Consider the following 26,589-nt stretch of genomic DNA (forward strand, 5'->3'; position numbering starts at 1 on the left):
ACAGTTCAACCCAAATCAAAAATACATATTTTTCCTCTAAACTGTAGTGCTGTTTATCAGTGTAAATTGTTTTGAAGAAAGTTGTCGAGTGTTGGAGATATCAGCTAAAGAGATGTCTGCCTTCTTTTAAATAAAATAGAACTAGATGGCACTCGGCTTGTGGTGCTCAAAGCGCTAAAGAATTACATTTGAAAAACATTACAGCAATGTCTCTTTGCAGAAATCATGACCCGGATACTCAAGATAATCCATAGACCTTGTTGGGAGCAGTTTCATGTAGGAACTATTTTCTTTGTACCACTGTACACCTGCCAACTCCGCAACCGCTCATCATAGAAGCCACGCATATCACGTGAAACAGCGGAATCGTAGCTTTCCGAGAAGACCAAGCACTTGTCGGTAATCCAATGTTTTCACAGCGAAAAAAAATGATAAAGTTACACTAAAATTATGTATAGTAGAGCTTTCATACAGCTTTGCACACACATTACTCTTGGATAGATTACTCGCGAATGCAGCCTCGCACAGAAATGCTACGCATATCACATGAAAGCGCAGGACCACACACATCATTGTGCTGTCATCTCATCACGCTATAAATACAGATCAAGTGTCTACAAAATAAAAACCTGACGAATTTCTTTACAATCCATTATACAGATCTTGTTATCAGTCACTTCATATAGTGAGGAATATCGTATCTTACCACGTCTTAGGCTTGCGTGTGTTTCTCCCTGTCTATCCACATTTGTAGTCCAGCTTTCAAGATGCAAATATCTATATAACTGAAACTGAAAAACAAATATTATCTTGGAGGACATCATTGCACTTGGTTGACTATTTTTCTATGATCTTAGATGTAAATATTGCATGTTTCTTTCAGATAAAACACATTTTTGACTTGTGAATCAGTCAATGGAATTTCTTGCAATAATGAAAAAATACTGGCAATCAAGTCCACCTGGCACAAACCACATGTTTTGGACAGCTGTGAAGTGACAGAGTGTCCCACCATCATGGTTCTTATATTGCCAGATTCCAGAGAGTCTCCCCTCTTCAGATATGGCAGAATATGTCAATTTCCAACTTGCTATGGTGAGATACATGTCAAAATGTAAGAATTTAGTCATACAGATTTGTTTTTTTTAATTGATGTAAAAATTAATATAAAATACAGGCACATAGAAGGACATGAAATGATGGCAAATCTGGTTAAAAAAACAAGATATAGCATGTATATGTAGCCATTATAATGACTAGTTGAGTAAAAATACCCAAAAAAGGCCTAGGGCCCATAGGGTTAATGTTTACATCTCGCGCTGTTACAAGTATGAGCCTCTTGTCCATGTCGTCCATGAGTATTTTGGCACCACAAGCTGAGTGCCGTCAAGTTCCATTATATTGGAGAGAAGGCAGACATCTCCAAGGCTCATATCTCCAACACTTGGCAACTCACACAAAACTGATAAATAGCACTACATATAAAAGGAAAAATATGTTGTTTTTTTGTGAACTGTCAGTTTAAGGGGCTCATTTACCCAGTTCCAACTCTGTGTAGATAAAAATGGCAAGCCTTGAGGTGGAACTAGTCACTGTGTGGTAGAAATTCCTCAATGAAAAGACTCACAGAGAGGGATGTCTTTCTCTGAGATTTATTCTTACACCTGGAGTGGAGTGGAGTTGGGGGAAAAAAAGTTTGCTGTCTCTGTCAAGCAGTTATCCATTAGACACTCACTCTACATTCAAAATTAATTAATTTGAATTTGTCACAGGTGTTCCACTCACCAGCAGGTTTAGGTTTGGGCTACTGTGGCTCAGAGTTAGAGTGGGTCATCCACTAATCAGAAGATCATCTGTTTGATCCCCGCTTCCTCCAGTCCGAATGATGAAGTATCCTTGGACAAGAAACTGAACCCCAAATTACTCCCAGTGGCTGACCCATCGGTGTGTGAGAGTGTGTGAACAGTTACTGAGTAGTGAGTAGAACCATGTATGATAGCCTTGGCCATGAGTGTGTTTGAATGTATGTGTGTGTGAATGGATGACTGTGACATGTAGTGTAAAAGTGCTTTGAGTGATTGGAAGACTAGAAAGGCACTATACAACTGCAGTCCATTTACCATATTCATTTCATATGATATCAGTATAATGTTATTGGTATCCTCCCCACCAAGCCCCCACCAACAACGCCAGGTGTTAAAGCCAATTTGACGTAGTGGCCAAACAATTGAATTACAACTTCTGGGAAGCTGCCACCATTATCATTGTAAACTGCATTTGTGTTTGACAGGCATAGCAACAGTAGCTATGGGGATCAGGGCTTCTCGTTAGGGTAAATTAGATAAATGATATTGTTCTCTTCTATTTATAGACTCGTTATATAGATCTCTTCCCGATTACCTGCTCACAGATAGAGGGTCTCTAACTATATGACTTAGCAGCTATTTCAGGCACAAGCTTTAGCCAATAAGCTGCTGCTGAGCCCAGCTTCACAGAAGAAGATGAATATCTCTCACTTTTGACTGCCTGGCCTACCAATGAAAGGAACTTGCTTCTCTCACCTTGATGTAAAAACAAACAAATTATTTATTGTATTGTGCAAATTGTTTAATGCCAAATCAAGGTTTACATTTATAACTCTATCTAGGTTGTGCTAATGTTCAGTTGCACATATTATTAGGTTACATCTTTGTACAGTTGCTCAGCTATCTCAAAGCCAATCACTACTAGATCTTGTTTTTGAAAGAGAAGAGCAATGTAAACTTATCCTGCAACAGCTACCAAGGGTCTGCTGAGGTTAGTTCTGCATGCCAAGAGACTTATTTTTATTTCAAGTTCCTGCCTACCTAGAAGGAGGTTAGGTTAGATTGGTTGGTTGTATAATGAGTTTAGCCTTGTCAGGACTTTACATAGCCCTTAATATAGCAGCTATGGCCCAAATGCGGAATCCTGACTGAGGTCAAACACCTCTGCACCAAACCAAGTGTCACCTGAGGCCGTGGCATTGCTTTGTTTTACTGTTGAAATATATAGATTATAGTTATTAAAGAGAGAATGCGACACCATTTTAACAAAGTCATTGTTGCACACTTTGTATTTTCTCTTGTTGCCATTATGTGACATAGTCCCAGAGAGTCCTGAGACCACCTGGACATACAGCCAGAGACAACCTTTAGAGCTTCATCATCCTATGTGCAGACTTTTGGAAAGGCTTGCTCTGTTCCCAGAGGGTAATGGAGCTTGACTGGCTGAGGACACAGACTGATTATCAGCCATCAAGAGCAACGTTTTGCATGTGAGAGAAAGTTAGCTGCCCACTTCATTAAGTATGCTCCTGTTTAATTGGATAAACACAGTGGGAGGTGAGAAACAAAAGGTAGGTTTGGTTGGATGTAATCCCAGCAGGGTTATGTGTTTAATATGGTCATAAATCTCCATCTTTACAATAACTTCCCTCTCTCTTTATTGTTGAATTAAAACTGATCTATTTATAATCAGCCAGTGGAGTGGGATAATTAATCTAATTTTATAACACTACATGTCCAATTGTCTCTGTCTCTCTCTCTCACACACACCGCAGCTATGTTAGGGACACGCTACGTAACAGAATAGGTCACATCATTTGACCTCACCTTCACGTGGCTTCTGAAGCTTACAGGTCTCTTGTGTAAAGCCCTGATCTGACCTAAACTGTGCACATACAACACACACACACACACACATGCACACATGCACAAAATGTTATTTGAATGTCCACATTTCCTTTTAAATTATTTTACTTATTATTGTCATTATTCAGTGAAACACTTATACATATGACTCATTGTTTCCTTTGTTAAAATAATGAGTGAAAGTTAATACTGCTCTCATAATCAGTCTCATGCCCTGGGACCCACATCCTGGACCCACAAGGTCCAGATTAGCATGTGTCGGGAGGCTTTATTATTGTGCCACAAACGAAGGATTCAGGATTGTCTTTTTAGAGCAAGTGTTCATCCGAAGCCAATTAGAGACATGCAAGAAATGAAAGATAGAATTCATGGAGACCTCACTTTGAAAACTGTCTGTTACTGAAAAATATGGTGCAAACTTTACACTCTCTTCTGCAATTTGGGTGCAAACTTGCAGAAAACTGCACAATGATGTTCTAAATTGGAAGGAGGTACGGAAATATAATAAGAAAACATTCAATGGCCAAATGTGCACATAAAGAAAATGCATTTTAATCTGTGCAAAAGTATCAATAAATGTGAACCAAAATAATGAAAATAATGCCTTTTATGCTTCTTTCACTCTAAAGTGTTTGACACCCTCTTTCAGCTTGTGTCTCATCTAGCTAACAACAACACCATGGAGTCTTTTCAGTTAGGTTTTAGGGCTCATCAGTGTCAAATGACTTAGTGCTGTCTTTAGATAAAGGTAAATGTGCCATTTTAATACTATTAGACCTCAGTGCGGCCTTTGACACTGCTGATCATTGTATATTATTGAACCATCTTCAAGAACTGGTTGGCATCCAGGGAAAGGCCCTCAAGTGGTTTGCCTCCCATTTATCGGACACGTCTTTTTCTTGTAAGATTGGGGGCCTCTCCTCCTCATCTGCCCATAACACTTGTGGTGTACCTCAAGGTTCCATCTTAGGGCCCATTTTATTTGCATTGCACATGCCTCCATTAGGCTCCATTTTCCGCCAGCACAAAGTCTCTTTTCACTGTTATGCTGACGACACACAAATTTATCTTCCGTTAAACCCAGGGGATTCCAGCTCCATCACATCCATCCTGAACTGCCTCCAGGATGTGAAATCCTGGATGGCAACAAACTGTCTTCAGTTAAACAATAACAAAACAGAGGTTATTGTTTTTGGTCCCCCCAACACCACAGCCAGCATAGTCAGTCACTTAGGACCACTCATGCCATATGTTCATAGCCATACCAGGATTGTGCCTTTGCAGTCGCTGCTCCAAAGCTCTGGAATAGCCTTCCCCTCTTAATCAAATGCTCCCCCTCCATTGACACTTTCAGGAAATCTATAAACGTACGTGTTTTCAATGGCCTTTGGTTGTCTGTAGTGATTTTAATATTTTATCATTTCATTTTATCTCTTCATGTTTGTAATTGTTCTCACCAGTTTTATTCTGTTTTTATATTTCTGTACATTTCATATTGCTATATATTTGTCTTGTTTTTTGTCTTGTACAGCACTTTGGTCAACTGTGGTTGTTTTTAAATGTGCTACATAAATAAACTTGATTTGATTTTTGATTTGATTTAAAAGTTATAAAACTCTGTTACCACAAAACTAACCAATATCTCGCAGCGTCTCCCTGCTGGAGTGTGTTGCATCAGAGTAATTTGGATAGTTGTCAGGGACTGTGGGCTCAGCACTATGATCTGACAGGAAAGTAGTCTATACCAACATCAAGCTGTAAGCTCATTGTGTAAGACCCCTCTGCTTGGGTGTCGGGATGGAAAAAAACGATACATGACACTGGGGGAAGTGGGAAGAGGTGGAGGTGGGGGTGGAGAGAAGAAGAAAGTAAGATGGACAGTGATAGATGGCATGGACAGAGGGAAGATGAGGGGAAAGGTAAACTGAAGCAGGAGGGAAGGAGGGAGGCAGCATCAAAGGGGGGAGGAACATTGAGAGGAAGGGAGGAGCCCTAGGTCCTCGGCTTCTGACCTGGCGTCTTGGAGCTCCACCTCGGTCGAGGGAGGAAAATCTCACTGAGGATTTAGTGTTGGGACCTTCAGTCTGAACTCTGAGCTCTCGGGACTTTTCTCCTGTGGGATTCGATTTACTGGAATATTCATTCAGAGACTGGGAGACCTGACTACCTGCCAGAGTCCTTCCTGCTGAAAGGGAGATTTCCAAGTGTGGTATGAGAATCATATATATTTGTGTGCTTTTTGTGTGTGTAGCTGCAGTGTGTCTTTGCTTTAATGTCCTAATAGAGTCCAACTTGACTCTGAAATGCTCCTTCCACAGCACAGTTGGTTTTGAAGATGTTAGTAAATGTTTTACCGTTAGAAATTGTTTTTTCATTGCAGATTAAGAATAGGCATTGATTGGGACTTGTGGGATGAAGTTTCAACATTGCAGTTTATCCCAGTGTTTTTTCAGCTCTGAAAAAGGATATGTTCATCCATTCTTCGTCTCTGAAATTCACTAATCATTTTGTTGGTGTCTACTTTTTGACTTTGTGCAGCAGCATCAGTGTGCAGGGCCTGAGGCTTATCTAAGTATATCTTCTCAGGGATTAAATAGCTCCCTAATGAGCTTTCACTAATGTCCAAGCTTCACTTAAAGGGGAGATCGCACTGCAGGTCCTCAGCACAATGTCAAGGAGGCCACATCACTTTTACAGCAACTATCAACAGTTATTAACAATTAAGCACAGACTGTAATTCAGGATACAAGTACATTAGAATATATCAACTTGATTTGGACTTTCAGATGTGTTGTTGTAATATTTGTAAGTTTACATCAACATATGATTAATTGTGCCATGTCACATAGACACTAATTGCTTTTGCTGATTTTTTAATCATCAATTTAATAACTTGGCCAGCAATTACTATTAATCTGAACCTTGTAAAGTAATCTACATGAATTTGTCAAATCCTGACCTCACAGTTCTCATGAGCTCAGTATCATAATATTGAGCCATTGTTTAGAATAGACAGTTCAACCAATAATTCAATACAACCTCAGCAAAGTTGGGATGCTGTGTGAAACATAAATAAAAAACAGAATGCAGTGACCTGTAAATCCTTTTTAACATGTAGTCAGCAGAACAGAGGACAAAGACAAGATGAACTAATAAACTTTGTTGTTCTTTGTCAATACATACTCATTCAGAGTTTGATGCCCGCAAAACGTTTAAAAAAAGTGGGGACGTGTTGCATCAACTTTTCTTTTACCAACATGTAGAAGTTTTGAAAGTGAAAAATCTTTCTCAGTATACAAGTAGAACCCCTCAAATCTTCAAGATTTTAAGACCTGAACACTGTGAGACATTAGTGTCTTCATACAGGAGACATCTTGAAGCTGGCAATGCAAACAAAGGCTTCTCCAAGTACAAGTGAATTTCAGTTCACGTGGGCAACACTTTTATCTGGAGTCGTTCTGCCTCATTGCCCATAATTTTAATGACCTGAAATGTTGTGATGTCTTTATTAGTGTAGTTTTACTGAGTTAATACCAATGTCTAGTCTAGATTCAATGTGAATGACTGCAATGGAAATATGTTTAATTAAAAAAATGTTGATGTGTTGAATACTTGTTTCCCCCACTGCACTGTGTCCAAATGGATTTGCAAATCATTTCATTCTGTTTCTATTTATGCTTCATAAAGGGTCCTAACTTTTTTTTGGAATGTGAGTTGTATTACTGGGTTATTATTACTGATGCAGTAACATGTGGGCAATGCAATATTTCCCTCTTGAGATACAGTGTAGAAGTATTACAGAGCAGCAGAAAATAAAAATACTGAAGTAATGCACAAGCCTCTAAAATTGTACTTGTACTTGAAGACATGTATAGTAACTAGGCCTGAAAGTGAAAAAAATTAGAATGAGGACAACATCATAAAGATGCTTACCCTTAAATATTATCTTCGACTTAACCAGACTTTATAGTTATGTTTCTAAACTGTCTTTTTTCTCTCTTTTGCAGGGAGTAATATGAGGAAGCCTTTGAATGGGCTAGATCCTGGAATTAGACTGCAGGGCTCCCATTGTGTTTAGACCCGGGAAGCAGCATGCAAACAAATCGGTGAACCGTCGCGGCCTGTCAAACCCCCACCCTCGTAGACACCAGCACCACCGAGCCAGCTTCGGGGGGGATTCCAGACTCCTCCACTTTGCCTGACAACCTGCGCCAAACACCATGGATTTCCTGCTACCCATAAGAAGTCCAGATAGGATGGCTTCCTCCAGCTCTGAGCCTCTTCTGGGCAATCACAGCAGCTGCACCAGGCACCACTACCCTGGCGTCAAAAGAAAGCTGCGGCCTGGACGGATTCTAGGTTTCATCATCAGTATGGTGGCAGTCTGCACATTCTGTTCATGGAGTGCCTTGTCGCTGGTCACAACGGTGGCCAAGGAGCTGGAATCGTCCGCCGAGGGCTCAGCGGAGGCGGCAGTGCCCCAAAGAACTCTTCTGCAGTACCACAACCTCTCCGCCGCACCAGAAGACACACCGGTGGCCATGAAATCATCAGATAAGTTAGAGATGAACCACGGGGACTACCCAACGGACTACTTCAGCGTGGAGGAGAGACGCCAGGGCTATGTGGTTCTTCATATGTTTGGCATGTTGTACATGTTCATAGCCTTAGCCATCGTCTGTGATGAGTTCTTTGTTCCTGCGCTCACTGTCATCACAGAGAAGCTGCAGATCTCTGATGATGTAGCAGGAGCCACATTCATGGCAGCAGGTGGCTCAGCCCCAGAGCTCTTCACCTCCGTCATAGGAGTCTTCATCTCCCACAGTAACGTTGGTATCGGTACGATCGTGGGCTCGGCCGTCTTCAACATCCTTTTTGTGATTGGGATGTGCGCCCTGTTCTCCAAAGAGGTTTTGAACCTCACCTGGTGGCCTCTGTTCAGAGACGTTTCGTTCTATATCGTTGGCCTGCTCATGCTCATCTATTTCTTTCTGGATAATCAAATCACACTGAGGGAAAGTATTAGCCTGCTGATGTGCTACACCTGCTACGTGACGTTCATGAAGTTCAATGCAAAAGTAGAACTTGTCGTCAAATCCCTCCTGGGCAGCAACCAGGTGGACGAGCTGGAGACTGCACCAAAGGTGAGCCTGACTCCATCCATCCATCCATCCATCCATCCATCCATCCATTCATCCATCCTCTCTACACAGTTTATGCTTTCACCCCATCTTGGGTGCCAACAGCTGATCCTTACATTCATCCATCCACCCATACATTTCACACAATGTTGTCATTTACCGATCAACCCATCCACTGAAGGAGCATCCCGATCAGAAACAACTATCAAGAAGTTTCAAATTTTAATGCAGGAAAAATTTAATGAAAATAAGTTGAAAAAAAAAATAAGATTCACAATATGACACACAGCTCTTTTTTGCCTTTAAGTGAACATTTGTGATTCTTGATATGAGTTTCTGACGAGTGGATGGGGTAATGATATTTCTCAGAAGGAAACCTGGCTGGTTTTCATCAGTGTCAGTGTGTTGATGACAGCTCTGAGAAAAGCATTTGCATTTCACAATGAAAACGATCACAGAGTGAACCTTTTATGGTCACTGACACCGAGAATAGTAGTGCTTCTGTTCTGGGAAGCCAATAGGTTGTTGAACAAACAGCACTTGATCAGGCAGCCAAACCATCCTGACTTCACTTCTGGAGGGATATAAAGATTTGTCTTAACCTGCCACCTGTGCAGCTCGGACAGTGCCAGATGCAGAGCCAGACTGCAGCCTCTTGGTGCTGACTAAGTCTGGGACCAGGCCTCAGCTTCTGTCACTACTTTTAGTAACCAAGTCCAGACCACAGTCTAGTAAGGCTCTCAGAATGGGACTCATTAAAATGCAAAAGACATTTTATGTTAGAACACTTTAGTTAAAGAAGAGATTAATTTGCTTTAGATTTAATTTACTGTGCTTTATCATAGGGTTTTGATCAAGTTTTCAGTGTTATTCTCATTTAAAATCACCTCTGAGAGTCTCCTCCTACATACTACTCATCACTGATAACTTTTGCTATTGAGCATTTGAGCCATGCAGGTCCAACGTGTGGTCCGAACTTTACAGGCCTGAACTCATAAAAATCGATTTAATTTTCAATTAAAATTCTGCTATCCGTTTAATTTATCCAATTTAGAAATAACTTAATCACAGTGACAATAGAAGCATATTATAGTTTTACATATAAGTTCAATTAACTGAATGAAATTAGTGTTATTAATTTTAATTATTTAAGTTACTTCAACAATAAATACTTGAGTTACATGGACTCAAACCAAATATATTTTTTAAGGTTAAATTGTTTGAGCTATTAAACTTAAATGGTTTGAGGCAATCACTTTCCATGCACAGTTTGAGTTGAACTAACTCATCAGGTTTTATTTTTAGAATTCACGCCATGAGTAAGTCATGTCACAGTGGTTTCATGTGTATCATTTCTGAATAAGTCCAAGTTTTAATCACACTGGTTGCATTGAGAAATGTGTTCATTAGATTATTAAACATTTTGATGAAAATATACCTCAAATATTGTCACAAGTATTAAAACTGACCGAGTTTTGAGAGGGTTGAGATGGACTTCTGAGAGCATCCTGAAAGCAGGAGAAACAGCGAAATTAGTCCAGCAGTCCTTGTAGCATAACCTCACAAGGACCTCATCAGCACACTTCCTCCTTCAGCTCCCCTCGTCCTCACCCTGACATTAGAACAAGTGGTCTCTTGTCTCTGGAGGAAGGTCATAGCTCCGAGTGTTGTTTGTTTCTTCGTAACAGCGTCTGCACATCTGGTCTCAATGTGAGTATATCATACTCACAGGAAGTTGACCTAGTGACAACACCCCTGCTGTACCAATCACTTCACAATCATTAAACTAATCACTTCACATCAGCCGGAAGATGATGATGATGGGGAAGAGTAATTTCGAGATTAGCTTGGAGTGCTCTTTGTGCTGCTCGCTGCTGTGTTCAGGACAGCAGATTCAAGACAGAGGGGGGGAAATGATGATAATGATGATGCAGCGCAGACATATAAACACACAAAGACGCCATTTTGTTTTTCACGTTTGTCTTTCCGTCCTTTTTCTGTCTGTGTGTGCAGTTGGAGTCAGATCTGTTGCTCTCTGATGTTGTAATCTCATACGGCGCTCAGGTGACAAATGCTAAGATCTACTGTAGGCTGATCTTAGAGCAGCTTGCCCGTAGCCTAGACTGACATCACCCATCACCAGTTCCTCAGGGGCGTATACAGTGCACATGATCTGGATTTTGTTTGTCTGGAAATATTCATTACACATTATGTGTTTTTTTTAGGTTCTTTAGGTTTTTTAGGTAGTACGTAATTCTGGAGAGAGACGATTGTTGAGTCTCCTTTCCAGGTCGTCAAATACCGATACTTTCGGTTGGTCCAACTACCAAACTAAGGTTGTTGTTATTTGATGATCTGGGAATGAGACTCAACAATCAATTATCTTTCTCCATTAGTGCATACTGAACCTTTAAGATACTAACAATGGTTGAAAACACTTCTTAGAAGGAGCCAGCTATTGTTATGGCAGTGATTCAAGTCAAAAGACATTCTCACGTTTTCAGGAACAGATGAGCTCATGATCACCAGGCTCCAATATGGTCTGCTTAAAGCTCTGCCCATTAAATGCTTAGGTAACTGTAAACAAGAAAAAACTGCTTCGCAAGAAGCATGACTTGCTTTTTCTTTTGGGGTTTTTAAGTTATGAGCATTATTTTTTGGACATCACAATATTTGAAGTAAATCTATATTGTTTTGCTTCTGTCCTATAGTTCTTTTTTCCTTGTAATGTATGAGTAATAGCTAATGTAGTGCTTTTCAGTGTCTTTTGTTATATTTATTCTCATTAAATTTGTTTTAACATTTTTGTATTTCATTGTAATTCAGTCAGTAACAATCAGCCACTGACAATCACAATATGATTTTTTCCGCCAGGCCCCAAATGCATCATCAGGCCTGTGTAGTATATCTTATTAACATTTATGTATTTCATGTTCTTTTAGTTTTAAACCTGTGAGCACATGTAGTGTATTCAAGTGCTCATCAGCGTTGCTGCAGGAGCTCTGTTTGACATTTGTGCCCTTCTCGGAATCAGCTGTTCTTCAGGCTGCCTCACCTCAACCCAAGAACAGCTTTTCTCTTTCTGTCGTCCGGCACTTGATGTCCAACAGCCTTGCCCTCATGTGTCGGTAGCTGCTTGATAATCCCGAGGGTAAATGCTCTCCAATCGCATTAGAGCCGCTAATAATAGTCAGATGCTCCCTGGGGGAGCAGGAATCAGTAGATCACTGAGAGAAAAAAAAAGCCTGGCTGCTACTTCCTCAGCCTGCAGTCATGCTCATTACTGTGGTGTGTTTTTTATTTTGTGCACAGTTGTGAGTGTTTCAGGTGGTGCATACAGTAACTACAGTATCTATGTAGAGAGGGGCAGGAGAGAAGATGGTGGTATTCTTGCTGATGGCACTAAAGACGACAATCCTCTCTGATCCCCTTATCAACTGCTTACCTGCGGTGACGACAGCAAACATACAGCCCAGCACACTGCCACTCAGTCTCTGCAGAGCTCTAACGAAATGTTTGAATTCTTCTTGCAATCATCAATATCAGACCTGGATCAGCAGCATGGTGCATCTGCAACCTCATAAAGTTTTTATCCAACAAATTAAATCTGAAATGATAAAACCTGTATTTGACAGTGACGTTTCATACAGTGTAGTGGGTTCTCTTCTGGGAGTCTGACTTTGCAATGTCAGATCACTGTGGTCTAACTCTGCTGTGCAAAAATTCAGCTACAATTGTTGAGGTGTTTTCTTGGGCAAGACACTGAATGCTTTTTGGAATTTCTCCATGAAACTGCTGCTAGAATGAGCAGTTGTGCAGCTGAATATAATAATTATATAAAGATGGTTGGTATTTGTTGACAGATGAGAGTGAAAGAGGAATGTTTGACAGCACGGTGACCTGTGAAGGTTGCTGCAGGACTTCACACGCAGGCTTGAAAAGCACAGGTCTAAAAGCGGTGATTAATCCTGGCTAAGTCCCACAGCTCGGACAGTCAGGTGGACACAGAGAGAAAGAGAGACAAGAGAGAAGAGGAAGAAAAAAGAGAGGAAGGGAGATGGACATGTGTGGAAAAAAAGGTGCCTCAGTGGTGACAGGGGACAATGATAGCTAGGATTATAGGAAAGTTTGGTGTAAATCTGCAGGGGCTTACGATATTGGAGTCTTCCCGTGTCTGTAGATCTCGTCTGGAGCAGGGATGAGACCACTGAACTGGAACACGAGCTCAGTCAAAAGTGACAAAATCATTTAAGCTTGAGGCTTTCGTCCTCTCCTGAACAGATCACCCGTAACATGAACAAGCCACGAGCTGCTTGTAATAGCTCTTTACTTCCTAAGCTAGATATATTTTGATGCTAAAGTGTTATTTACTATAGTTGGGATGGCTATTACCAAGCTGACCCAAAAGAAAACATTTTAATGTTGCATTTTAAAAAGTATGCCTCATAATTTAGAGGTGTTAAAAATGGTCTGTGTTGACCTGCTCTGCTTAAGTCAGTGAAAAGAGACATGCACTGTAAAGCAATAAGCTGGGGCTGATTAATTCTCTATAACTGTAAAAAAGTGCATCAAATATTGAACTTGGACAATAATAATATAAAATGCCTCTTTATAATAGATGCAATTTGTATATATGATAGATATGAGCTGTGTAGTGGCAAAACTTGCCTGCTTTCATTTCCTATCTTTAAATGTAGTCTGTTCTGTCAAATTAGAAATGGTTGCACACTACCTAACGTTCTTAGTAAGCTAGCTTCTGAGAGTAAAAGTCGATTATCTTATTCTCTAACTGTTCTCTTCAAGTCTGACTAATTTATAGTTAAACTATATGTGCACCACATGTGATTTCTTGCAACCTGCTGAAATGACAAGCAAAATAATAGATTCGGAGGATGTGCTGATTTTTGATTTAAATCACTTAACTTGTTTGGATTCAATTTTGGTGAGAAGCCATCATGTAAAAACCAGAGGAGGTGTTTAACCTCACAGACACATCAGAGTGGAGATGAGAGCTGAGTGAAATAAGGGCAAAGGTGATAAAGATTAGCAGTTTTTTTTCTTGAATAAGTTACAGTATGTCATGCCCAATACAAAGATGTTACAAAATACAACAAATATGTAAGTATACTGTGGTGCGATTGGTAAAATTAAAACCCAGTTTCAGCCTCAGCAGGTTCTACAGCAGGGTATACGTGTCTTTTGTCATGAAGCAGCTCTCAGGAGCCATGTGAGCACTGACAAACATGAACTCATGCCAAGTGGCTGCTGCCATCAGAGCTGCTCAGCACTCACATGGATAATACAGACAGGTGCCTTCCTCTTTATTTTACTTAAATGTTTCTATTCATTTTGTTTGATGAAAAAGTATAAAACACCAAAATGAAATACCTCCATCTTCAGTGAAAGGAAACCAGCTTTACTTTGAGATTATTAGTCACATGTTTATAAGATAATAGTCTGTGTTTAAACAGTTGCAGATGTATGTTACAGAATGTAAATTTTCAGCTGAATAAAAACAGTATCACAACAGTAGCCAGAGGGTCTTTGTGCAACTGAAGCAGTTAACACTCACAAACAAATCTGGACAAACATGTTAACAAGTTCACAGAAGTGAAACAAAAAGAACCCCCTATCTTTATCCTTGCTTTAGCTGCCATAACAGGAGCAGGTGTCTTGTCAGGTTCAAGCTAAAGGGATTATCTGCTCAAACTCTGGGGCCTACATCATGAAAACGTGTCAACAACAAAACCCCCCACCTCTCTGTTTGGTGTTTGTGATCGCCTCAGTTGCGCTCTTCAGGTCAGATACCTCAAATACCTTCTTTGACAACACTTAAGGCTGAGCAGAAAGACAGCTGCGTTAAGTTCGGGATTATCTAAGGAAAAAAATAAGGCACAAAGGGAAAGTCACATCAGACAAAATAGTGCTATTGCAGCTCTTTAGTGAGGTTAAAAATGACTGTGAATCTGTTAGGAGAGTTTAAAATATCTGGCACTGTAAAGGCTCAGAAAAACCTTTCTTGAGGGCTTTTGAGCAGCAGACAAAGACAATGATTTGTTGTTTGGTTTGGAATTTAATTTTTTTAATTTCTTTAGTTATTTCAAGGAATTGCAAAAGTGCATTAGCGTCTTCCTGAACCCGTTCAAATATAAATAAATTAGATAAATTAAAAGTGACTGAATGGTCTGATAAACTGTGCACCGTTTAATGAGGACTGGTTATGGAATATGGAATTAAAAGATTTGTCAGACCGTCATTAGTTTTGAAGAAGACGTGGTTCGCTTCTCTATTACATTGCGACCTTACTGCTCAGATTTCTTAACTGACCCGACTATCAGTTTTACCTCATTTGTAACCAAAGTTCTTATAGCCCTCAGTGCCAAACTTGTTTTGATTTTTGTATAAGTCAGGGTCACAGTTATGTGTCAGTTATTTTCTGTTTTTCTTGCCCAGCTTTCATGGGGCAAACTTGCATCCAATTAATGCCTTCTAAACATTTAATAAAAGCTTGCTTGCTGTCATACTTTGCAGATTTTTATTTTCCAGGGCAGATCATCATAGTGTGGTCACTCTCAGTGTGTTGTAACAAACCTCTACAGGAAAGCCACAGAGACAATTACAAGTTAATATAGTGGATAGTTTGTGTGGCAAAGTCTGGTTCCAGTTGTAATGTTGCTAAATTCATCAAATGAGAGCAGTTCGTCAACATTTTATTACCTACTCACAACACATTATGTTCCCATCTGTTTTCTTGAACATCTTCAAACCCCTGATTCCCCACCAAACCTCAACCACCTCTGTGTTTTCACAAACCACCACAGACTCTCTGTCCCAGCCAGTGGACTTTGTGTGTGTGTGCTCGTGTGTGTGTTTCTCCACTGGTGACACCACAGTGCTGTATATGTCCTCTGAAGAAATGGCTAGGTTTGAGATTAGTGTGAGTCCTCCTCTGTCTCTCCTTCGTGTTGAAACAAGACCCAAAACCTCTGGCACTGGTTCACTTCCACTGTAAGGAAGAGGTCATGTCTCTCTCTCTCTCTCTCGCTCTCTCTCTCTCTCACATACACACACACACACACACACACACACTGGCAGAACTTAAGGGACAGTGTATTTGTCTTCTCCAGTGGAAGTGTACATCTGTTGAGTAAACAGGATGTCACGGGTTGCCAGGTCGTCATTGTAAATGAGAACTGGTTCTCAACTGACTTATCTGGCCAAAAAAAGAAAAAACCATTAATAAATACATAAAGACATTATCAGGAATGTTTCTGTAACAACCGCTTTATTTTCACCTCTCCCCTCCCCACCATTTAGTAATGCCATCCAACAACACCACACAGAACAAATACTGAATGTTATGAAATGATATAGTATTTCCCGCAGGTATTGGACCGCGTGTAGTTCATGTGTTTGTGTTACTGTCTCTACACTTTGTGTATATTTAAGAAAACCTTTACTGTATCTACATGTTGTTTTCTTTCTCTGTGTTTTTAAAGGTAAATGTACCTGGAGATGATGAGAACAAGCTGACGGTGAGTTTCATTTTTCTCTATGGTACAGGTCATGTTATAATGTGCCTGCTTATATCTACAGTATGCTGTTTGTGTGAGCCATAACATATGTTACAAGAAAGGTGTTTCATCTACATGCACCCTAGGGAGAAATTTGAGTTGCAGAAGAGATATGACACAAACTCTGAAAATTGAGTTTGGATTTAAACTACTGCTCATTAAGATGCTTTTTTTTCTCTCCACCTATTTTATTTAGCATTTTCGTTGATTAATAATGATGATGGAAAATGTGGTACAAGCATGTAGGCTACTTAATCAATTTTTTGCATGCTTACAAACATTTCTGTATTTGCGTTACTGTTTTCAAAGGCCAAACCAAGGCTGCAGAGGGAAGGCAGCTGCGCCTCTCTACACAACTCACTGATGAGAAACAGCATCTTCCAGCTCATGATCCACACTCTCGACCCCCTCAGTGACGAAGGTATGGGTAAGCAAAAATAAATAAATAAATACACATACATGCACTGAAATGCAACAGAAAATGAAGGTAAAATCTTGTGAAATAAGCACAGGAGGATACGCTATAGACATGAATGATATAAATGTTATATTCCCTCACATAGAGTCAGACAGCATGTCCAGTTTTACGGTAAAAAAAAAACTAAATGTCTGTTTTCTTGTCATGGTTCACAAAGTTAATCAGCTTTGATAAAGATCACGTTTATGATTCGATTAAGGGTTAATCGAAAAATGTTTTTTGGACACACAAGTGTTTGGTTGAGGTGAGATTATGTACTCCCCACTTCTTTGCATTTCCTTACCTCTTTCCTGTAGGAAGTAGTCAAAGGACAGTGGGAATACATATTTCTCCCATTATATAGAGCATGTATACTTGCTTATTAATCACAAATGTTCAGGAGACGATGCTGGACTGACTGAGTCTCATTTGTTTTCAGCTCGTTTCAAAGAGAAGGCATCGATCCTTCACAAAATGGCCAAGCAGAAATGTAAAGAAGAAGCTGCCAACGGTGTAGGTGAGTAACAGTGACGAGTCAAACTATGGGATTCCACTCAAATATCAGCTGATATATCAAGTGACAAATCAATTATGAAATCAGTTAGAAACTGTGGCTATTGATAGATGAACGGTGAGAACACATTTTATGTCTCGTTGTGAGGACTGTTTTGATTTCCCCTAATTTTTTAAACTGTATGGCTGAAGTTATCACTCAGCATCCTGTTAGTATGACACAGTGCAGTAGTTTAAAATCAAGTGTGAGCTTATGTAACTTACTGCTGCCAGGAGTGTTTCTGACATGTTAGAATTTTCCCATTAAATTTCATATTTTTGTTATTTATTTGCTTATTTATGAATGGCCCAATCTAGAGCCACTGTGTTGTTTGTTCATTCTGGGCTACTGTAGAATAACATGGCGGACTCGGTGGAGGAGGACCTGCTCTGTATGTAGATATTAACAGCTCAATCTAAGCTGACGAAACCACAATGATTCTTATTTTCACACGATTATAAAGTCATGAAAACGGATATCAGATTCCATTTTCCAATAGATGCCCCTAAATCCTGCACACTGGACCTTTAATGTCTCTACTGCCTTTCACGTGTATCCAGCTATCTGATTTATCTGATTTCTTAATCATATCAAGAACTGACATTCGTGAATGTATTTATCAACTGACTGATTTGTCAATAACATTAAATCAAATCACTATCAAGGGGCACACATCTGATACTGTGTTACACTTGTGAGAATGACCTCAGGAAAATAACAAGTATATTTTGTTTCTCAACGTAGGAGCTGCTCCCCAGGCACAACCTCCAAGAAATTGTACTAAGTTTAAGCTCTTCTCTTAATGTCATTAGATAATTTTATTTCAAATTACTACTTTTGAACGTATTCCTCAAACACTGTTCTCATCTAGCTTCTTTTTCTTCCCTCAAGCTGATAAAAACATCCCCAACAGTTCAAACGTTGCAGTGGAAGTCACACCACCCATGAACGGTGTTGCGGGAGGAGACGAGGTACGGCTTTTACCTTTTAGCTTTACCCCAAGTTTACATGTTAAAGGAGCTGTATGAGACATGAATATATATACGTAGCTATGATTCAGAGTCTGGGTTGGGATTGTCTGCACATGGTTCTCAACATGGAAGTGACTGAGCAGACAGCTAGCAGCTAATGGTGTTAACAGGTGCTGACAGAGCTAACACTGGCACCACATGGGGGAACTGGACACACATTGGGACTGACTTGCACTAACATGCATGTGCAGCCATCCATCATAACAACAAAGAAGCTCAGATTACAACACACACACACACACACACACACACAGGGAGTGTGACTTCACTCTCAGCTCAGGACGCCATAAAGCATAATGGAAAATGTATAAATATTATGTAAATGTATATGATGAAGTAATGAGCTCCCTCTTCAGGGTGGTGAGGAAGAGGAGGATGAAGACCAGCCTCTGAGCCTTGCCTGGCCCGACACCACCAGGAAACAGCTCACCTACCTCTTCGTCATGCCCATTGTCCTTCCACTGTGGCTCACACTGCCCGACGTCAGGAGAGAGGTGACAACAGACACACACAGTGAACAGTGTGTTTCATGTGTACAAACATATAGAAGCAACTCAGAGTTACAATACAGTGCAATTAGTGATTTAAAAAAAATCTTCTATTCACATCACTACAAATACTTTAATGACGAGTGTCTATTTCTCACCTGATGTTAACTGACAATACAAATGACAACAAAATGTTTCACGGCTTTTTTTATTTTTTACATTCATTTGTTGTATTTTGGATCATGAGAGAAGCTGAATTTGAATTTGATTGACTGAGTTGTTGGCCAGTTGTTTGACTTAACAATAAATAAACTAAATTTTTTATTTTTGTCGTTTCAGACCTCAGAAAAGTTCTTCCCCATCACTTTCCTTGGCTCCATTTCTTGGATTGCTTTCTTCTCCTACCTTATGGTGTGGTGGGCTCACCAGGTACTACACACACGCACAAATGCACACACGCACGCGTCCTCTATTTGTCTCATACACCAGCTCTATTGTCTGTTCTATTCTTTTTCTGAGGCCTTTCTTGTGAGTCAGTGCAGCAGTCAGGGTGTTGAATGTGTGACCACAGCAGTTAATCCCAACTAATCTGCCTTGATCCACAGCCAGATGAACCTGTAATGCTCTATTTTAACAGCGCAAATGTAACGAGGGCATGTGTGCAAGGTCACTGAGGAGACACACCTGCTTTTTTAATTCGGCATAAGTTCAATAAAAGCACAAAATGTTGGATGAAGTGATGATGTGTGGTGATCAATCACGATTGTCTCAGCATGTCGCTGAGACGATAATGGTCTTATACGTTTTATTAAATCACTGAACCAAAGATAGTGGGGCATAAAAGGAAAAGGTCTCACCTCCTGAAGAGTTGGGTTTTTTTTTAAACAAAGCTTTTTCAGTGTGTTTTGGTCTTCTTTCCACACATAAGGACATGAAGCTTAGTAAAAAATGGACCATTTGTAAAACTCATTTGAAGCCTAGCTTGTGCCCTATTGATGTGCTTTTTCTCTGATCTGCCATAATTATTTTCTCTGACCTCATACCATCCCACCATGACATTGTCTACAATTGCATATGTTGAAGACTGTTTAAAAAAATGCTTCTTCATCTCAGCCGTTGTGTGCCCACCACTTTTCAACACAAAGTGACACCCTTATTCCAGGGTGTAGATTTTCAGAAAGTTTTCAGTGTTGCCATGCAAATATTAAAAACCGACTTCTTGACTTGTAACATCAGAGTATGCACCACTATGACATTTGTGAGGCGTCACAAGTAAAGCGTGTTTTGTGCAATGATGTGCGTGGCTAAAATAGTGCTGGCTCTAACTTTGCAAACAGGACTTTTCACAGGTTTACACATAAATACACAGTTACTTTTCCACTACATTGAAGAACAGAGGCGTCAGGCGACAGTACTATATATAAACTTGCTATTATGCACCATCGCAGCATCGTAGCCTTCAGGTTATAGCTTTTTTAGTCTTCTGATTAGCCAAGATTTTCCTCCTCTGCTCCTTCTTTGTATTATTGGCTATGTTTGTTTGTTTGTTTGTTTTGCATTTTCATTTGGACAGAGACTTTTTTGGGGGGTAGACAGATTGTTTTCAAAAAGAAAGACGAAAAACCCTGTTTTTCAAAAATACCCATGTACATGTGGACTAGGCCCTCGAGTGGCAGTGTATGAACACAAAGCAAAGATGATATAATGATATGTACAAGATGTGTGATTTCTTTAGTTAACTTCTTAAGATCTGAAAAGTCCAACCTGGTCTTACTCTTAACTTGTCAAATACTGACGGCTGGTCAGTGACCCTTGGCGTCATATACTTACACACTGAGGCACCTTTGAACAGTGGTATGAGACACTGTTGAAGCTCTGCATGACTGCTGTTGTATAAAGAGCAAGAAAGTCTGCATAGGGTGGGTGGGAGAGGAAATGGATGGGTCAAACAAACTCGGACTTTCACTCAGGAGACTGCCATTTATTTCTAGTGTAAAACCAAAAGTCAGTCAAGTGACTTTAAAATCAGCCTCGTGTCCCAATATGTGTGGGATACTATGCTAGTGACGTATGTCTGGTGACGTGTCGTGTATGTCATATGAAGTTACATTACATTAGCAACTAACATACTGATTTTAAGCCAAACCATGATGTTTTTTGTAAACCTAACCACATGCTTGTTTTGCCGAGACATAAGAAAGTAATCTTAAAAACACAGATTTTTAATTTTAATTAGCGCAAACTGTGTATTTTCTGTGAAAACTGAAGTTTATTTTGAAAAGACAAGTGTAAATTGACAAACCATCCCAGAATGTCCAAAACTGATGCTGAAAGGGTACCAAGAGAGTCATAGTTTGACATGTAGGGCCACTGACCAAGACGATTTGCTTACTAAACAAAAATATTACTACCTCAGTTTGAGCTGCCATGGGTACAGAAATACCAAAAGCAAGGACAATGCTTTTCAAAAGATGCACATGTAGGAGCACTGCTTGCACTGGGCTTGCCTTGTCACAGTTCTACTAATGATAACCTCAAATATCTCTACAGTTTGATTCTGTTTGCTTTGTGTTTATTTGTTTGTTTGTTGGTTTGGTCTGTAAAATGATGCCAGCAAAAGACTGAAATTACTGAAAGTCTATCAAAATAGACTAGCAACTATTTGGAGCCATGTCAACTCAGCTGTGCAACATTAAGCAACATGTTCTTCCTTTCAGGTTGGAGAAACATTCTGGATCACAGAGGAGATAATGGGTCTGACCATTTTAGCTGCTGGCACTTCAATCCCTGACCTGATCACCAGTGTAATTGTAGCCCGAAAGGGCCTTGGTGACATGGCTGTGTCCAGCTCTGTGGGCTCCAACATCTTTGATATCACTGTGGGGTGAGTGCACCCTGCATTTTTTTGTTGTTCATCTCTCATAATAAAGCTCACAAATAGATAACCTAAATAAAACTTCTCTGTTGTGCTTCCTCATCTCCCTCCAGTCTGCCATTCCCCTGGCTCATCTACAACATCCTCAATGACTTCAAGCCGGTGGAGGTGAGCAGCAATGGCTTGTTCTGTGCCATCGTCCTCCTCTTCCTCATGCTCCTCTTTGTCATCATCTCCATCGCGGCTTGCAAGTGGAGAATGAGCAAGTTCCTGGGCTTTTTGATGTTCCTGCTCTACTTCGTATTCCTCATTGTCAGCGTCATGCTGGAGGACAAAGTCATCATCTGTCCTGTCACCATCTGAGAGCGAGCAACGCCCTCTGAGTATCCCAAAGCAGAAATTAAGCATAAATGCGCTCACGTGTACCGTGATTTACTATAGGAGTGAAAATAAACAGACACAAACTGTCTTTTATCAGTCTCACTTACATACACAGTAGAAAATGCGCACACACAGTCAAGTGACAGGTGAAAAAAAACACACACACCCAAACACACCCACAGTTGTGGATGCCAGTTAGGCAGAGGCACTGACCTAAATCAACGCTTAAAATTCAGACCGGTGCATCACAACTGTTCAGCAGTGGCATTCTACAAGTCTGTATATCAAAAATGGACTTAATGCCACCCAGTAGGAGGGACTCCTCTCTTTTGTACCATGTGACTACAGTCAGTAGCCGCTATTGGTTGAAACCTGAAGGACAACATTTGTGAACACCACCTCGATGGAAATTTGAATTGAAGATCACCAGAGGATGTTTTTTTTTTCTTTTTTTTTCAACTAAAGGACCGAGTGGCAGTATAAGAAGTACCTCCGCTACTCATGCAAGCAGCCAAGTTAAGCATATAAACTGAACATGTGGGCTTAAAGAGACTTTATTTTTGTGTTGTTTTATGGGGCCACAAAGCTCTGGAAAGATGCTGAATGTCATAGGGAAAAAAACAGAAAGGCCCAAGGCAACACATACGTGTGATAGCTGCTTTATATACCTTTAGATTTTAAATGTGTTCATTCCACTTCCTGTATGGCTTTGCTATGTCACTGAAAGAGAAATATCCAGTGTTAATAACTTGTGTTCAAAGACCGTATATTTGAGGACATATTTGGCAGAAATGGTTACTTTACATCCCATTCATGAATATCTATGATAGGATACATAAATGCTAAATAGTTACAATAGCGCATACACAGATAGAATGGACCTGAGATGTTTTATCGTGCTCAAAATATCCCAACTTTCTTGTTTCAGGTTTTTCATATAATAAGCTTGTGAGCATGATTTTTTCTGTCTGTTCTGTCTGCCTTTACATGCACCACTTTAGAGGGAGATTACTTTAGTATCCTGACTAAAACTGGATAATTTTGTGCATAAAAATGTAATAAACAAGTCAGTGTCACATTACCCAGTAGATGATGCAGTAGTCCACCACATGTTGCACTTGTAGTGCAACATGTGACCCGCACTTGTGCAGTTTCTTCTGTAATATTTTGATGTAAAACAACTCATGTACTGTATAACATGTTGCACCGCTATGTTCACATACTACTTTCTTGTGTTAAGCGTGTGACATAGAGGCTGAATTCTTAGGAAAAAATATTTTATGAAGCATCAAAGAGGCCCATAATTTTTTAAAACAAAAACTTGGGCTGCTGCAAAGACACAATTTGTGACATTTATATATTTCTAGTTTTCCTCTAATCCCTCTTTCTTTTAGATTTATGGTAAAATAATGCTGAGAAAAAAAGCATGTAACTTCACATCACTAGGGTCCTGCTGTATGGATAAATTTACCATAGGTTTCTGCCATTCAAATATGTATTTTCATCAACTAATCTAATAAAAAATTTCAGAAGAGGTTTCAAAAAAGATTGAACAACTACTAAGTAAGACAATAAAGAAGTGTCGTAACTCAAAAAATCTGTTTCCATTACCATTATTGCATTTTTTTTTCTTGGTTTTGCAAAATTCTAGCTGATTTTTTTTTTGTTGGGTTTCTTTTTTTCTTTTAATGAGAAAGTCAAACTGTCCTTAAAACAGGCAGAATGAAACATACCTTCTGATTTGAGCCAGATATATATTGGTGACCCATTAAACAGCCAGTGATAGTGATCATATACACATTTTGTCATTTCCTCATGTTCCACTAGCTGTCTATTCTGTGTGTGGGCTAAAAAAAATCCAGTGTTCACAACAAACCTTGGCTCTGAAAATTGGAAACAAAGTGCCCATGGATGTATGAAGAGAAAGGCAGCAGCCCTTTTTACACAGAGACTGCACTATAGGGCTGCTATGCAGTCCCTTCTTTACACTGCCTTTGCATTTTTACACAGAACCAAACAACTGCAGCATCATGCTGCTCCTGTGTGTGATGTTAAATAGCATGTTGGCATCGTGGAATCAAAAGAGGTGTGATGGGTGTGACATGTAATGCAACAGTGCTGACCTCTGTGACATGTAACATGTGCATCACCAGACCTTTATAAACAATAACAATGGCATACCTTGGCATCAACAATCATTTACCGTCTCTGTTTTATGGCGGCTCTCTGCTCCCAGACCTCATTGTTTTCCCAATTTGCCATTGACATTGTCGGCCGCTGTTCTTCTTGTTTGAGTTAGCCGCTAACTGCTATAAGCTACCTTTAAAATTTCCTGCAGTGGATCGCATGCATAACTCATGATCAAAACGTCACACCGGTGCTGCCCATGATCCCGTCCTGCCGACTGTCCCATTTATACATACATCATATCAGCGCTGTTACTACCTCTGTTCCCGGCTCAGAGGCGAGACAACTCTGTCCCCCAATTCTGCGATTGTTCCATTTATATTGAATTGTGAGGCGGCACAATATTCCTGCCTTGAACAGGCAGTGTAAAAGGGGCTTGTGGAGGCAAGACGAAGGCTGACAGGAGGGGTGAATTTGTTTGGGTGACAGTCTTTCTCCAGAACTGCTCACTCCACCTTTTAATGCCTCACTGTCCCACCAAATGTGCTATCACTGGCGTTGAACCAACTGTTGCATGCTGAATTGCTTCACTGCCCTCATACGCACAATGTGTTTCCTTACGTCACCTGCTTTGTATATCAGATATATGAAGCACAACTTAATGTGAGCAATATTTATATTTCATTCTCCCAGCAATGTCCAACAAGCTCCATCAGTGTTGGAGAAATGTTCAATAAAAGTATGCAGTCTTATGCAGTACAAACTCGTAACAACAAAAAACAGTACCTGACCAAACATTTCTAGAGCTTATATTCTATATTTTGTTTCCCAAACATAATTTTGCATTTGTGTTTCTTTCAATTTACCACTGACATTTTTTTAGGTCACTGGATCTGATATTCCAGATTGCAGAACCAGTTTAAAACCCCCAAAGGGTTAAAAATCACATTTTGTGTTACTGTAAACCAAATCCATTTTTGTATTTGTATGTGGTCATAAATTGCAACTTTTTTGTCCAAGTGAAAATGAAAAGATTTTATCCTCCGTAAAAAATACTTAAATTATTCCCCGAATCTGGCAACGTTAAAATATGTTTCATTGTATGTTTATGTGTATACAAATTTATAAACTGTAATGTCAGACTGTATATAAGCTCCTGTGTGTATTCATAGTCAGCACGTAGTTTAACCTCGACACAGCTTCTATCGTCAGGCTCCAGACTTAGACTGTCTGCGTAGTATGACCTCTAAATCGTTCTTGCTTTGATGGATCATGTGAATGTGAGGAATGTGTGCATGAATGAGTGCATTTAGAAATATCTGTAAGATTTCATCCTTCACCAGTTTGAATACCATGACAATGGTAAAATGCTTTTGTATTACCCTTGTATGTTATGCAAGTATGGAATCATATTCATGTACTACTTGAAATGTGTATTATACTGTAAAAACCATATATCATTCACCTCTGTATAAAGTGTTATATGATAAAATAAATGAAACCTCAAATTTTCATTGTTGGTGTTTGGAGTTGTTCGTAAATTTGGGTTCAGGTCTTCAAATGATTGCTATTATTATAGTACTGCTTTTATACAGAATAATTTGGTAACTGTGTAATTGCTGGGGTCACAGGACATTTTAGATCTAACAAACTACTTAAAAAGTCAGGTCACTTTGCCTCTCAAGCTCCCGATCAGATTTGCAGTGTCATCTATCAGGAAGTAATCTGCTTTACGTTGACACAAGCCTCTTACAGCAGCATGCATGGCCCGCTGCCATGACCATCATGATGCAACAGGGATTCAGTGGACACCTGTGGACTCCAATAAAGGACATGGTCACCTGTCTGCTTTCTATCCCTGTTTCTGCTAACTGACAACTGAGGACACTTACTCACTGCGCTGAGCCTGCCAACCAATGAGCTATAGGGACAAATTTTGTGTGTGTGCCATTCTCTCATATGAAAATGTCACAGTTGTGGGTAGGTTTTCTACATCCTTTAGGGAAGAAGATGAACTAGGTGAATCGATTCAAGCCATTATATCACCCTTAACTTAGTTTTGGAATCCATCAGCCATCGGTCTGGCTACGATAAGCCTCAGAGGGCAACAGCCAATATTTTGGGAGATTCGGTGTAGCCGGCGGGCCAAGAGTTCCTCTTTATGTGCACCTCTCACTGTTTACAGTTCAAGTAGCAAATTGAGACAGGTCCAGACAACATTCTGTTCCACCTCTTTTGCTCTGCCGTTGGATTGGACAAACCGACTATGAACAGAAACCAAAAGGCTTCAG

At 39.9% G+C, this 26,589-nt stretch overlaps 1 protein-coding gene across 4 annotated transcripts; it reads left to right on the forward strand.

Annotated features, from left to right (window-relative positions):
* The first annotated feature begins 5,656 nt into the window (after positions 1-5,656).
* Positions 5,657-25,812, forward strand: slc24a2b (solute carrier family 24 member 2b). Of its 4 annotated transcripts, none has more exons than XM_033625170.2 (11): positions 5,657-5,880; positions 7,679-8,815; positions 16,312-16,347; positions 16,696-16,813; positions 17,283-17,360; positions 18,141-18,173; positions 18,288-18,367; positions 18,784-18,921; positions 19,255-19,344; positions 21,633-21,799; positions 21,904-25,812. In XM_033625170.2, exons 2-11 carry the CDS (start codon positions 7,892-7,894, stop codon positions 22,151-22,153), a joined length of 1,914 nt encoding a protein of 637 aa, XP_033481061.1. In that variant the 5' UTR covers positions 5,657-5,880; positions 7,679-7,891; the 3' UTR covers positions 22,154-25,812. The 4 variants fall into 4 exon arrangements, with proteins under 4 accessions (XP_033481061.1, XP_033481063.1, XP_033481062.1 ...); XM_033625171.2 differs by having other exon boundaries at positions 5,658-5,880; positions 16,696-16,807; XM_033625172.2 differs by lacking the exon at positions 18,141-18,173.
* Positions 25,813-26,589: the final 777 nt, after the last annotated feature.

This window comes from Epinephelus lanceolatus, chromosome 3 (assembly GCF_041903045.1).
Source record: "Epinephelus lanceolatus isolate andai-2023 chromosome 3, ASM4190304v1, whole genome shotgun sequence".
Lineage (NCBI taxonomy): Eukaryota > Metazoa > Chordata > Actinopteri > Perciformes > Serranidae > Epinephelus > Epinephelus lanceolatus.

Coding starts and splice junctions, on each gene's coding strand:
- slc24a2b (XM_033625170.2), top strand. CDS start 7,892: ATGGATTTCCTGCTACCCATAAGAAGTCCAGATAGGATGGCTTCCTCC. Junction 17,361..18,140: donor AGAAGCTGCCAACGGTGTAG/GTGAGTAACAGT, acceptor TTCTCAACGTAG/GAGCTGCTCCCCAGGCACAA. Junction 19,345..21,632: donor TGGTGTGGTGGGCTCACCAG/GTACTACACACA, acceptor TCTTCCTTTCAG/GTTGGAGAAACATTCTGGAT.